The sequence below is a fragment of the Elgaria multicarinata genome, chromosome 6, assembly GCF_023053635.1.
Source record: "Elgaria multicarinata webbii isolate HBS135686 ecotype San Diego chromosome 6, rElgMul1.1.pri, whole genome shotgun sequence".
Taxonomy (NCBI): Eukaryota; Metazoa; Chordata; class Lepidosauria; order Squamata; family Anguidae; genus Elgaria; species Elgaria multicarinata.
The window spans coordinates 102,732,015-102,747,685 of NC_086176.1; the positions used below are offsets into that span (position 1 = coordinate 102,732,015).

The following is a 15,671-nucleotide window of genomic DNA, read 5'->3' on the forward strand; positions in this document are numbered from 1 at the left end:
GTTATGGTTGCTGACGTGAACATGGAAGTAGGTGGCAGTGGAAAGGATAAAGGGAGGGTGAAATGGTCACAGCAGCAATCAAAATAAATGATAACTTACACACAGTAAAAATCAGAATATAAGGCGTAAAGAATGCAATCACATTATATTCTGATTTTTACTGTGTGTAAGTTATCATTTATTTTGATCCATTACAATTGGATCAACTTCATGATCCATTACAATTTGTGAAATTGATACAGCACTTTTTGCCATAATGGAAGCGCCTTGGCCCAGAAGGCAACAATTAATATTCATATTTTAGTTGCATGCTACTAACAAATTCTGAATCTTCTTTATGAGGGCTGCTGTTATTCTGTAATTGCGATCCTCAAAATGTGAAAAACGTGCATCTAATTTTATTTTGAAAGCTATAGAAACTCAGAAAAAATCTGCATGGCCTTAAGAAACGTGTCTGCTTCTCATACTTATTTTTACCACCATCACATTTTCAAAATACTTGCAACCATAAGTGGCTCACAATCCCAGATGGAGATCACAGAAATGCCCATTCGTCTTACATTGTCTACCTCTAATGTGAATTTGAAGAGGAATAAAAAGAATCTTCAGTCCACTCTCAGGAATTTCCCCACTTTGAAAGGCACCGTTTAGCTTCATACTTTACTTGTCAACGCTCCCAGTATTCTTAGTATGACTATTTACCATTTTGCCCCCTTTAAACCACTGATAATGTAGAAGTGGATAACCAGCTGCCCAGCAGCTCAGCTTCACCATCTGGCCAGATAATACTGCCTGAGATTCTGGTTCTACAACTATTTTTATACCTGTAAAAAGAGAGAGAGAGAGAGAGAGAGAACATGTCATTAACAATTGATGCATCCTTATTAAATAAATATAACAAATCAACTTATCTTTATGATTTATTTCACTCACAAACCATAACAAAATTAAGAGAACATAAATACTAATAAAGTACAAAATATGCAGAACAAAAACACACGTACTCTCCAATTATTCAATAATAATAATAATAATAATAATAATAATAATAATAATAATAATAATACAAGAATAGACATTTAATCAGAATTTTTAAAATAAAGATCAATACAGAATACCCATCCATATCAAAAGTTATCAGGTAGTTTTACAATGATCCAGAAATGCAGAATACAACACATCAACTCATTTTTTCAAAACCAATTACCAGATGCTCTAAAAGTCTAAATAATACTTTCCATGCCTGATACTTTGCCTTGGAAAGGAGCTTCCAGTCAGAGTAATAAATTAAATAATATGCTAGATGGAGAAATAGTCTAACTCATTATAAGGCAGCATCATATGTTCAGGAGCATAGATATCTGTCATACTGGAAGCTTAAGATGTAAGCACTAAAAAAAGAAGTTAATTTACAAATCTTGAATACAGAAAGACAATTCTGTTGAAAACATTTTTCTACCCACCTCCAACTCAGTAAGTTATTTTCAATACTCATAACTCAATATTCATGTGAATGTAGGGGATGAATGTAGGGGTTGAACATTTTGGACATGTAGGGGTTGAACCAGGAGGAGGGCCTTTTCTGCTGTGGCACCCCGGCTGTGGAATGAGCTCCCTAAGGAGGTTTGCTTGGCACCTACATTATATTCTTTTAGACGCCAGGTGAAGACCTTTTTATTCTCCCAGTATTTTAACAGTCTATAAATTAATTTGAACTTGCTGTTTTAAATTTGTATTTTAAATTTGTATTTTTGCATTGCCGCCTTTTTTGATCTTGGTTGTGCTTTTATATTGTATTTTATATTATGGTTTTATACTGTTGTTTTATACTTGAATTGTCTTAATTTTGTAAACCACCCAGAAAGCTTCAGCTATTGGGTGGTATAGAAATGCAATAAATAAATAAATAAATAAATAAATTTTATTCTGCGGCACATTAAGCCTGACTGCATGCACTTTAAGCTAGAATCAAACCTTCTTCTTCCAAAACCGAAAGGTAAGGAACATGCCTCAAGATAGTAACACAATAATAATTTGACCAGCTTCTCCAAGCAGCAGAATGTAAACAGAAGCACTATTACTGGAAATCATTCAGAAATGCGCAAGCAGGTTCCCTTTCAATAGTCTAGCATAATGCAAATCAAGCTATTGTAGAAGAGAAGGCTTCCTTCAAAAAATGGAAGTCTTGCCCAAGTGAGGAAAATAAAAGGGAGCACAAGCTGGCACAAAGGAGATGCAAGCAGACAATAAGAGATGCAAAAAAGCATTTTGAAGAGCACATCACTAATAATATCAAGTCCAACGATAAAGATTTTTTTTAATATATCAGAAGCAGGAAACCAGCTAGGGAAGCAGCTGGACCGTTGGATGACAATGGAGTTAAGGGAGTACTAAAGGAGGACAGGGAAATTGCAGAGAAGCTAAATGAATTCTTTGTGTCGATGTTCACTGCAGAAGAGTCAAGACAGATGCCTGTACCTGAACTGATGTTTTCAGGAAGGGAGTCTGAAGAACTGATGAAAATGTCCAACCAGTGTGTGACCGTTTTAAAGAAGGCAAACTCCATGTTAGGCATTATAAGAAAAGGAATTGAGAATAAAAAGGCCAGTACCATACTGCCCTTATACAAATCTATGGTGCGACCACACCTGGAATACTGTGCACAGTTCTGGTCACCACACCTAAAAAAGGATATAGAGCTGGGAAAAGTGCAGAAAAGGGCAACTAAAATGATTAAAGAGCTGGAGCATCTCCCTTATGAGGGAAGGTTACATCAACTGGGATTGTTTCGCTTGGGAAAAAAGGAGGCTAAGGGGAGACATGATAGACATGTTCAAAATTATGCATGGTATGGAAAATGTGGATAGGGAGACATTTTTCCCCTCAAAATACTAGAACCTGGGGTCATCCCACGAAGCTGATTGGTGGGGGATTCAGGACAAATAAAAGGAAGTACTTCTTCACACAGCACATAGTTAAATTATGGAACTCACTACCACAGGATGTAGTGATGGCCACCAATTTGGATGGCTTTAAACGAGGGTTGGATAAATTCCTGGAGGCAAAGGCTATCAATGGCTACTAGCCCTGATGGTTGTGTGCTATCTCCAGTATTTGAGGCAATAAGCCTGTGTGCACCAGTTGCTGGGGAACATGGGTGGGAGGGTGCTGTTGCACCATGTCCTGCTTGTTCATCCCTGGCCGATGGCTGGTTGGCACGCGCACACACACACACCACATTACATTCAAACCTGGCTCTACTATATGGAATTTGCCTGACTTCACAATAGACCCTGTAAGGCTGTTCTTATACCTTTTATATCTCAGAATTTTTACCATTGTGCATTCATTTAATACAGAGAGCTGCAGTAATTACTTATAAGTCAGTTCCCGTTGTAAAAACATTTGAAACTTGACATACTTTCATTAAAACATCCATATAAACTACCTATAAACTCAAGAACCAATGGAAAATAACTAACTGGGTTATTCCTCTTTACATGCTGTTATAAATCCTGTGAGGGAAAATTGCCTGCATTTAAGCCCTTAAGCCAACACAGTAAAATTACAATAATAAAGTCTTTGACCCTCAACATTTAGTCTACATTAGCTGATGGTAAATAAGCTCCCTTTGCTCTCTCAGAACTCGCATGGGCTGGTATTACTTACAGTTCTCACACGCATCAACTAGCTAATGACTTTGGTGGAATTTTTATGCTGCAGAATCCTCATAAATATCACGCAACAGAAAATACTCATTCTTGTTCAGCACCATCACAAACAAGGTAGCAACTGGCAACATCTCATCCACATTCACCTGAATGGTCTCTGGCTGGCAAATAACCCCATTGTTTGTGTATCCATTGATGTGTCTGGCACTTCTACCTTATTCTATTGTCAGTCATAATTCCTTTTTAAGAGGCTACTTCCAAATGTTAAACGTTAATACCAAACAGGTGTGCAAAATTGTATAGAGAAAAGAAAAGAGCTCTCTCAAGTCCTTGTGCCCATCATGCCTAACTATAGCAATTCTGTAATAAAGCAATAGGTTTGCCCAGCACCTCTAATCAGGGTGACTGGAACCCACACAAGAGATCCAGGCTACACTAGTGACCGCTTGCAGTGCCAGCCCAGCACCTTAAGGCAAGACTGTACACTGGTACAGCTGTTGCTCCAACCCTTTCACAATATTTATTTGCCTGTTCAGTTGCAGCCTGATTTCTGAAAGCCTTCCTTCCTTATGTTTTGTCTTTGGTCTGTCTATAATCCTAACTACATATGATTAGTAAGAGCTAGGTTACATATTATACTTCATATATGAAAAGCAACCTGATTCTTCACATTCAGAGTTTTAAAGTAGGGGTGAACAACTTGCAGCCTGGGTAGGGTTGCCATATTCTGAATCCATAAAACCGGGACAATTTTTTTTTTGGAGGGGGGGGGGGCTAGGATTTTTTTAAAAAAACTGAGCAATATATAAAGGTCTAGGGAAAGCCCAATTTTTCAATTAAAACATCAACAACTGTAAAACCAGACATCTTGAATTCACTACAACTTACTTCCAAGTAACAGATTTGAGGCTTGCAACCCAAATCCAAGGAGGTGGATTTTTGAGGGGCCATTTTTGGGGGACTGACTTTCCTTTCCTTTCTCCCCTCTCTCCTTTCCTCTCCTTCACCCCCTTGTCCCCCACTCACTCGCTCCCTCCTGTCCCCCACAAAACTCTCTTTCTTCCCCCACAAATAACCCAGCAGCTCCGCCCCGCACTTACCCTAAAAACCTGACCACAACCAGCCAAGCTCACTCCTTTGCATTGCATGGGACTCAGTTAGCCTGAGGAGAGCACGTGCACCTTTCCTCGCTGACGTATGGCAACCCTAAGTCTGGGGTCCACACGTGGCCCTCCAAGGCCTTCACTTGGCCCCACCAGAGGACCCCCTCACAACCACCATTGCCAATTTCCTTGTTGCCTCCACTCTCCACTTCCTCCCATAGAGATCCACCAGTGACGAAAGAGTGATCTATATTAGGATTGCTGGTGTGTGTGTGTAGGTTGTACTTATATGTGTGTGCACCTCCAACCCACAAGCCATTATCACATGTGGCCCTTTGGGCCAAAAGAGTTGTGCATCCTTGCTTTAAGGACTCCCTCCAGAAAAAACTGAAGAGGCTTGGACAAATGCAAACAAGAGACAACGGGAGATGAACAAGAGAAGGAGAAAACTGGCCAGTGTCTCCTCCATTCCCGCCACTATGGTTTCAAGCTCCTTTGGATCTTCTCCTTTGTTGGAAAGAAGCCTTGAAAGTTCCTAACAGGAAGAGGAAAGCAGCTTTTCACACTTTAAGCATAAGGTGTGTAATTCATCTTTAAGAGAACGTTCAGCAACAGTCACAGAGGGGCGATATATTTTGAGAAACAAAACTCACTTGGAGGACTGAGACACTGAAATGCCTCGCTATGTTCTAGAGTCTGTAGCAATTCTGTCAGTTCCTGCACAGTACAGCCTCTTTCACCCATTAGTTGAAGAAGACTCCTGCTGGGACTTCCTTCAGGCTCCAGAACTTGGAGAGAACATTGCTCCAATTCCAAAGAACTGCAAAGAATTGCACCATGTAAAAATAAATAAATCATGCTGGGAAATATGTTTATATATACATGACTAATTATAGGGAATAAAAACAACTCTCTAGGACAACACTCCCCAGAAAGGGTTCTCTTCCCAAGAAATGCCACTAGAACTAGATATATGAATGTGGATTTCACAGTTATTGATGCAAAGTATTTCCTCAATATTGCTTCTTGGTTAATAAGGACAGACCCACATCAAGTAAATATTACTCCCCAGTTACAGTGATGCCGAAGTTGACTTAATAGTAGAACCTTGTCTATAATTTGCTGTTGCCCTAAATCAATGGAAATATAATTTAGCAGTCTACTTGACTTAAATTTTGTAAACAAAGCTAAAAATAAAGTATAAACTATTAATTTTACATGCTGTTTAAATATCTCCAACCTCCCAATAGCCAAAAGTAAGTGAACCTGGGATATTTTATTTGATTGTGGGGTGGGATCAATGCAACACTTTTCATGTGGTTTCTTCAAGCAAATTCAAAGCTTTACTTGGAAATTATTTCTACAGGAATACTTGATAATATTTTAAACCATAACAATTCAATAACACATACTTCTCTTGCATTATTTAGATTCTGAGGGGGAAATGAAGGCACTGAAAGCTATTAACATACTAATTTTAGCATGCCTGAAAAGCTGTGTACATAAATATATAGCTTCACAGGAATATTCACTTGAAAAATAGTTAATTATAGATTTGATTTTAAATTTGACTAGTGTTGCATCAATTCCAGTTGCTCAAGTTGACTTGTATTGTTGTGTACATTCATTGTTACTAATTAATTTTATGAAACAATAAACAGGGAAATTTTCCTACAGAAAAAATATCGGAGTGAAAATATAGAACTGATTTTTTTCAGAAAATGTTCAAGTTCCTAAAAGTTTTTATGCTGCATCACGAATTTTGGCCCTTGGAAACTCTGATGAGGATCGTGATCCGTTGGTTCCACCTCTGACAAAACAGTAGAAGAGAGCAATTCATCTTAGAGATCACAATGTAATAAACTAAACTAAACAGGATTTGTGGAGGTAGATTCAAAACTGTGCACAGAAATTCATTATGGGAGCAGATTGGGAAGGCAGTATTATTACTTTTTGCACTAATTTCTAATACCTGCAATACATTCCCAGTACCTCAAATTAAAATTGGAGACATTTCACTCTTAGGTCTGAAAAGTTTTCCTTTTAGAGTAAGGAAAAGAAAGAACTATGTCGTCTTTGGAAAAGCCTATCACCCTGTGTTTCTGCATGAGTCACTTACCTGCATGTGCCCAGAGTAGTGACTAATGCCAACACACAGAGGGAACCTTCCTCCAAGGACAGGTGATTTTGCTAAGTGCCTGCACCAGTCAGGAGTGATTGTATGACTGAATCTTACCCAATGCAAAAACATAACAAGATTACGAGTAGTGCAATTTTGGGTTTACAAGAGACTTTTGGACCTAATTGTGTAACTACAGTGGAAGACCTCTAGCAATCTGATGGCAAGCCAAACTTGATGGTTTGTCAACTCAACTTATGGTATCTTCCCCACAGAAAAAATAAATTGTGTGTATCAACACTAGCACACCTTTACGTATAGGGCATTTGGCAAATTTAAACTTGAAGGGCACACCAGAAGCAGAGAGTGTCAGAACTGAGCAGGAGACAACTCAGGAGAGACTGAAAGAACTGGGCCTGGAGAAGAGAAGATTGAGGGGAGACATGATAGCACTCTTCAAATACTTAAAAGGTTGTCACACAGAGGAGGGCCAGGATCTCTTCTCGATCCTCCCAGAGTGCAGGACACGGAATAACGGGCTCAAGTTAAAGGAAGCCAGATTCCAGCTGGACATCAGGAAAAACTTCCTGACTGTTAGAACAGTGCGACGGTGGCATCAGTTACCTAGGGAGGTTGTGGGCTCTCCCACAATAGAGGCATTCAAGAGGCAGCTGGACAACCATCTGTCAGAGATGCTTTAGGGTGGATTCCTGCATTGAGCAGGGGGTTGGACTAGATGGCCTTGTAGGCCCCTTCCAACTCTGCTATTCTATGATTCTATGATCTCTCCAAGCTGGGAGAGTGGGCATCCAAATGGCAGATGCAGTTCAATGTAAGCAAGTGTAAGGTGATGCACACTGGGGCAAAAAACCAACAACTTCAAGTATAACCTAATGGGATTGCAGCTGGCGGTGACCGAACAAGAAAGAGATCTTGGGGTTGTGGTGGAGAAAATGTCAGCCCAGTGTACGGCCACAGTAAAGGAGGCAAATTCCATGTTAGGCATTATAAGAAAAGGAATTGAGAATAAAACTGCCAGTATCATACTGCCTTTATAGAAGTACAGTCCTGATCACCACACCTAAAAAAATATATTGTAGAGCTAGAAAAAAGTGCATATAAAAGGCCAACTAAAATGATTTACGGGCTGGAGCATCTCTCCTATGGGGGAAGGTTACAACAGCTGGCATTGTTTAGCTTGGAAAAAAGGAGGCCAATGGGAGACGTGATAGACATGTACAAAATTATGCATGGTATGGAGAATGTAGATAGGGAGACATTTCTTTCTCTCTCAAAATACTAGAACCCAATGGGGTCATCCCATGACGCTGATTGGTAAGAGATGAAGGGGAAATAAAAGGAAGTACTTCTCCACACAGCACGCAGTTAAATTATGGAACTCACTACCACAAGATGTAGCGATGGCCACCAATTTGGATGGCTTTAAAAGGGAGTTGGATAAATTCCTGGAGGCGAAGGCTATCGACGGCTGCTAGCCCTGATGGTTATGTGCTACCTCCAGTATCCGTGGCGCTAAGCCAGTGTGCACCAGTTGCTGGGGAACATGGGTGAGAGGGTGCTGTCGCACCACGTCCTGGTTGTGGTTCCCTGATTGACAGCTGGTTGGCCACTGTGGGCACAGAGTGCTGGACTAGATGGACCCTTGGGTCTGATCCAGCAGGGCTCATCTTCTGTTCTGTGGCGCCTGAAAGACTTCCACTATCCCTCGAGGCTGCCCCCGAATTGTTCAGCAACACCACCACCCCGCTCCTCAAAAAAAGAGCCATCCCCTTCCCCAACTTGAGGCAAAGCAACCTCGCAAGCATAACCCGCCCCCCCCCCCTTCACACACCCTTTCGCCCCGCCCGTAGGTAGCCTCTCACCTCAGCCTGACCCCTCCTTGGCTCCCGGCTAGCTGCGCCAAGTCCCTCCAGCCTTTGCCCGGAGCTGCCCGGTCGAGCGAGTCGCTGAGTTTCCTCAGCAGGGGCTCCGCCAGGCGGTTTATGGGCAGGGGGGCGGCCGCCAGCGACCCCGCCATCCTGGGAGAAGGCGGCTTTGCTCACTCGCCCGCTCGCGCCAAGCAACCCCCGCCACGCTCGGATTTAGGGAGGTGTTTGAACACAAAAGAGTTGGCAGAGAAACTGAAAGGAAGGAAGGAAGGCACTCCGGCGGCCGCGTCGGGGGCGGGACGCGAGGAGGCGTCGCGGGCTGGGCCGGGCCCAGGAAGAGCAGCAGCAGCAGGCGGGGGAATCCCCTTCGTAGCAGGAAGCCGGCTGGGGCTCGCCTTGCTTCACCTTAGGCCGGCGGGGGAGGGTGAAGGCGGAGGCTTCCCGTCACCACCGCCCTTGCGGGGCTTCATAGAGCAGTATCTAGTGTTACTTCAAGTAGACCCATTGAAACGTACAGGACTTCAGTCGAAGTAAGAATAACATGGTGTACTAGCCAATACTTGAGGGAATGGTATTAAAGGCAAAACTGAAGTACCGTGAGCCCCTGCCAAAGGAAGTGAGGCAGGTGGCTACTAGGAGGAGGGCTTTCTCCGCTGTGGCACCCCGGTTGTGGAACGAGCTCCCCAGAGAGGTCCGCCTGGCGCCTACACTGTACTCCTTTCGTCGCCAGCTGAAGACCTTTTTATTCACTCAATATTTTAACACTTAATTTTAACTTAAATTTAAATTATATTGTTTTAACACTGTATTTTAACCTTCTATCAATTTTGCTGCGTGGTTTTATCCTGGTTGTGCTTTTGATACTGTATTTTGTATTTGTGTTTTTAACCTGTTGGTTGTTTTATGATGGTTTTAATTTTTGTGAACCGCCCAGAGAGCTTCGGCTATTGGGCGGTATAAAAATGTAATAAATAAATAAATAAACTTTGCCCACCTAATGAGAAGACAGGATACCCTGGAGAAGAGGCTGATGCTAGGGAAAGTGGAAGGCAAAAGGAAGAGGGGCCGACCAAGGGCAAGGTGGATGAGTGATATTCTGGAGGTGACAGACTTGACCTTGGGAGAGCTACGGGTGGCGACGGCCGGCGACAGAAAGCTCTGGTGTGGGCTGGTCCACGAAGTCACAAAGAGTCGGAAGCGACTGAACGAACAAACAACAAACTAGCCATGTATTCCGCACTCAGCCTGGGCCCCACCCGTCGCAGTAGGCCGTCTCCAGTATGGACCCTGCTCAGGGGTGGCTAGAGGATTATCATCATCATTTAGTTATTTATTTATTTATTATTGCATTTATATCCTGCCTTTTTTCCTCCAAGGGACCCAAGGCGGCGTACATAATCCCCCTCTTCTCCATCACAACAACTCTGTGAGATAGGTTGGGCTGAGAGTCTGTGACTGGCCCAAAGTCAACCAGTGAGTTTCCATGGCCGAGTGGGGACTAGAACCCGGATCTCCCGACTCTCAGTCCAACACTTTAGCCACTACATCACACTGGCTCTTATAGACTGAACCATCATTACTACAACTACTACTACCGTATTTCTTCGGTTGTAAGAAGCCATCAATTGTAAGACACACACTAATTTCAGTACCACCACCAACAAAAAACCACACCCTAAGATTAGGGTGACCATATGAAAAGGAGGACAGGGCTCCTGTATCTTTAATAGTTGTATAGAAAAGGAAATTTTAGCAGGTGTCATTTGTATATATGGGGAACCTGGGGAAATTCATCACAACAGTTAAAGGTGCAGGAACTATACTAAAGTGACCAGATTTAAAAGAGCGTAGGGCACCTGCAGCTTTAGCTGTTGTGATAAAGAGGAAATTTCACCAGGTTCTCCATATATACAAATGACATCTGCTGAAATTTCCTTTTCAATACAACTGTTAAAGATACAGGAGCCCTGTCCTCCTTTTCATATGGTCACCCTAGATACACGCGCGATTCTAAGACGCACCCCATTTTTGGAGATGTTTATATGGGGAAAAAAGTGCGTCTTCGTATCGAAGAAATAGGGCAACTACTACAACAACTTTTAGCCATGGAGCCAGTGCTCCTGTGTAGTGGGCTGGCAGGTTGACCATTATTTATTGGTTTAAATGATTTATACCACAATATCGTCAGCTTGGTAAGCGGTTTACAAAAGACAATATAAAAGACAAAGTAATAAACACATTAAAAAAAATTACAGAAAGTAAAACAGAGCAGTGCAATTATATGGCAGGGAAAACCTGTGTAAACGCTTGTTCTTCAAGATGACACTGTCCTCAAGTCTAGGGAATGAGAAAGGAGAAGAAAGAGGTTTGTTTGCCCTTTCTTGAAACAAAAAATGGTTTGTTTGCCCTTTCTTGATTCTTTAGCCTTTTCAACCGGGAAGAGAAAAGGTGGAATTAAGGGCAGCCCAGATTTTTTCTTTTCTTTGTTCTTTTTCAAATGACAAGGGCTGGATCTAGAATAAGGAATTGCCTGAGGCATACTATGAGACATACTGCCAGCCAGGTGCATGTTCACCATAAGTAAAAGGTACCCTGCCCCAAGGATTGACACCACAGTCAACATTTCAACAGCAGAGGTGAGAGAGGCATGTGTAACAAGGGATGGTAGGATTGTCATATAGAGAATGCATAGAATAGAAATGCATAGAAATGAAGTAAAGATCCAAAAATAAACGTTTTGTGTCACACTCTTTGGATTACTTTTCTGCCCTGACTGCTTTAAGTTTTTTGCTTTTCATTCGAGTCTTATATGGTCACCTGCATGGCTAATTTTGTTTAACAACATAAGAATTGCCATGTTGGATCAGACCGAGGGTCCATCTAGTTCAGCACTCTGTCCACACAGTGGCCAACCTACTGTTGATCAGGGACCAACAAAGCAAAAGTTTGCACATGCACACACACAAAGAAGAAGGGAGAAGTCTTTAAAAAATAGCATACCGTATTTCTTCAATTCTAAGACGCACTTTCCCCCCCCCATATAAACATCTCTAAAAATGGGGTGCAACTTAGAATCGCGGGTGTGTCTTAGGGTTTATTTTTCTGTTGGTGGTAGTGAAATTAGTGTGCATCTTATAATCGATGGCGTCTTACAATCGAAGAAATATGGTAACTTTGCAAACCATCTTAGGCCAGATAGCAGCCTAATCCTTTGAAGAACAATGGATACCCTGTAACACTAATGGGACATAAATAGATCCTCACAGGATTTACTTGGAAATCAATCAATCAATGATGTGCATTTCCCAGAAAATGTTGAATTTTAGTCCTTCTTAGAGTAGAACCATTGAGATGAATGGGATTTAAGTTAGACTATCAATGGATAAAACTCTATGTATTTAATTAACTGCGACCTCAGCTCCTGAATACATAGGCTTTAGCCTGGGGTGACCATATGAAAAGGAGGACAGGGCTCCTATATCTTTAACAGTTGTATAGAAAAGGAAATTTTAGCAGGTGTCATTTGTATATATGGGGAACCTGGGGAAATTCCCTCTTCATCACAACAGTTAAAGGTGCAGGAGCTATACTAGGGTGACCAGATTTAAAAGAGGGCAGGGCACCTGCAGCTTTAGCTGTTGTGTTGAAGAGGAAATTTCACCAGGTTCTCCATATATACAAATGACACCTGCTGAAATTTCCTTTTCAATACAACTGTTAAAGATACAGGAGCCCTGTCCTCCTTTTCATATGGTCACCCTACCAAAGGCACTTCAGAGGGGGATAGGGAAGGAGGCCCTTGCTATACTCAAATAAAGCATAACAACAGTGCAATAGTTATTGTATCCAATTGCATTCGTCCTATGATGACCCTCTTTCACCATAGAGACTTGCTCCTTCATCTTTTCCAACTTAGGTCATCAAGTGTAGCATGCATTGATTTCCATGGAGTTCAGTCATGTCAATTAGCATTTAAAGCTCCTGTTTTTATCCTGGTTGTGCTTTTATATTATATTTTATATCATGGTTTTATACTGTTGTTATATACTTTGTTTGATTGGTTTTAATTTTTTTGAACTGCCCAGAGAGCTTCGGCTATTGGGTGGTATAGAAATGCAATAAATAAATAATAAATAAACTAAGCCTTAGGAAAGGCATTTAAATTTTAGAACGAAGAAAAACACAGAGAGAGGTTTATCAGAAGAGCGTTTTATCACATGCTTGTCACTGCCCACTTACGGATGTGTGCACGTCTTTTAGACTATGACTTCTGCCTCCTGTGCTCCTCCCACTCATTTTTCCGTAGCAAAATAGACCCCCTTTATTCTGACTTTTTTTAAAAAATGGAATGTGCCGCAATCTCCTGCTGTGTGCCCCTGAAAACGGCCCCTGAATGGGTCATGTGGTCTTTGATTACTTCAACTTTCCCCTCCGGAAAGAATGAGGAAGTGTGGAGAAGCAATGATAAAGAAATGTGATTTTACCCCATGTGATGACAGTTACAGAGAGAAATGCCAAGAAACCCCCAAAGTGTTGGGAGAAGAGTGTGTGTCCATCAAGGAAGGGCCACATTAGGACACCAGGTGGGCCAAATTTGGCCCATGGGCCTGAGTTTTGACACCCCTGAACTAAAATGCAACACATGAAGCAACCCTCACAGTACCTAGCTGTTTCACTGGCTGGGTTCAGATAACACGATAACCAGCAGTGGTTTAAGTAGTCAACTGTCAATTGAGTGGTCAACGGTTGGTTATGTTGTCTGTTAGGCAAAAACCACCCCACAGGTGACTATTTTCTCAAAATAACCAATGCTCTACAAAGTTGACTATCTGCACAACCATTGGTTAGCGTATTGTCTGTCGGGCTCGGTGGACTATTTTGCAGGGTTGAGTGATAGGGTGACCACATGAAAAGTAGGTCAGGGCTCCTGTATCTTTAACAGTTTCATAGAAAAGGGATCATTTGTATATATGCAGGTATCATTTGTATATATGGAGAACCTGGTGAAATTCCCTCTTCATCACAGCAGTTAAAACTGCACGAGCTATACCAGAGTGACCAGATTTAAAAGAGGGCAGGGCACCTGCAGCTTTAACTGGTGTGATGAAGAGGAAATTCCACCAAGTTCTCCATATATACAAATTAGGGCTGTGCACCCCCTCCCCGAACCGCTTTGGATCTCTATCCAGACCTTCCGGATCAGACCCGAACCGCTTTGGGTCGATCCAGACCTTCCCCTGATCCGCTCCAGATCCAGAGCGAGATCCAGAGGTCCAAATCAATATTTGGCCCCCATTTTGCCCCCCTTCCCCACTTACTTGCATCCGCGGCGGATGGCAGAGGTCGGTAAGTGGGGAAGGGGGGACAAAATGGGGGCTGAATAAGCACCCCTCTCCTCTTACCTGGCTCCTCCGTCCGCTGCCGCATGGACCACAGTGGCGGTGCAGCCAGAAAAGCCCCTCTCCTTCCCCACTTACCTGGCTCTACTGCCATCACCGCACGGACCACAGCAGCAGCAGACGGGGAACCAGGTAAGCTCCCCTCCCCACTTACCTAGCTCTGAAGCTTCGGATTGGTCCAAATCACTTCGGACCAGTCTGAACCGCTTTGGGTCGATCCAGACCTTCCCCCGATCCGCTCCAGAGCGAGATCCAGAGGTCCAAATCAATATTTGGCCCCCATTTTGCCCCCCTTCCCCACTTACTTGCATCCGTGGCGGATGGCAGAGGCCGGTAAGTGGGGAAGGGGGGACAAAATGGGGGCTGAATAAGCACCCCTCTCCCCTTACCTGGCTCCTCCATCCGCTGCCGCATGGACCGCAGTGGCAGTGGAGCCAGAAAAGCCCCTCCCCTTCCCCACTTACCTGACTCTACTGCCGTCACTGCACGGACCACAGCAGCAGCAGACGGGGAACCAGGTAAGCTCCCCTCCCCACTTACCTAGCTCTGAAGCTTCGGATTGGTCCAAATCACTTCGGACCAGTCTGAACCGCTTTGGGCTGATCCGGACGTCCCCCGATCCGATCTGAAACCGGGCTTTGGAGGTCTGGATTGGCCCTCTCCGGGGATCCATAACGGAGAGGAGCACACCCCTAATAAAATGACACCTGCTGAAATTCCCTTTTCAATACAACTGTTAAAAGTACAGGAGCCCTGTCCTCCTTTTCATAAGGTCACCCTACACAGTGAACTATTTCAGCTGGCTTCAGAGTTCCCAGGCAAGAGTGGCCAAAACCGTGCCGGCTGCTCTGCTACAGCTGGCACAACTCACAGAGCCTGCTGGGAAAGCACCGGGAGGATTGAGGGAGGATTGAGGGCAGGGAGAGGGCTGTGTCAGTCAAATGCTGGCTTGACTGTTAGTCCACTCAGTGCCAGCCACAACCACTCCACAGTTGTGTAGGAACATGTTGTGTGGGCAGTACCCACAAAATAACCAACTGTGAGTTGACTATTAACCCACCATTGACTAAAGTCCCTTCGTAATTTATTCTGTCACCACCGCTGACCCTTATAGAATTTAGATGCCCTGTTTCCATCCTCCTCAGCGTCCTTCCCCATCTTCATATGGTCTCTCAGACTGCAAAATGATTCTGTTCACCTGCTCAAAATTACACATGCAGCTATCACTGACCAGGGCTTGGTAGATTCTCCTCTCTAGGCTCTCATTTCATTTGACTTGATCAATGAAAATAGAAGTTTTGTCTACTGATTGCCGTCAGGTTTTCAAATATCACATTGAAAAAGACACAGAAATAGTTGTAACTCTACTGTTTCCAGCTTCACTCTCTATCCAGGACTTCATTTCTAAAATTAGATGTGTTGCAGCTTAGCCTGGCCTGGGTCCAGTCTTCTGACCTGGAATCTCTTTTAGCTATCCTAGAAGTGTGGGG

At 43.1% G+C, this 15,671-nt stretch overlaps 1 protein-coding gene across 3 annotated transcripts in view; it reads right to left on the reverse strand.

Annotated features, from left to right (window-relative positions):
- The window catches only part of MALT1 (MALT1 paracaspase), a 56,844-nt gene extending 47,913 nt beyond the window's left edge, over window positions 1-8,931 (reverse strand). For 2 of the 3 annotated variants that reach the window (XM_063128194.1, XM_063128193.1), the window contains exons 1-3: window positions 8,777-8,931; window positions 5,428-5,594; window positions 703-824 (exon numbers count right to left, since the gene is read on the reverse strand). In XM_063128194.1, coding sequence (XP_062984264.1) covers window positions 703-824; window positions 5,428-5,594; window positions 8,777-8,931 — 444 coding nt within the window. The remainder of the gene's footprint in view (window positions 1-702; window positions 825-5,427; window positions 5,595-8,776) is intronic. The other variant, XM_063128195.1, reaches the window with a different exon arrangement.
- Between the last annotated feature and the right edge of the window lie 6,740 nt (window positions 8,932-15,671).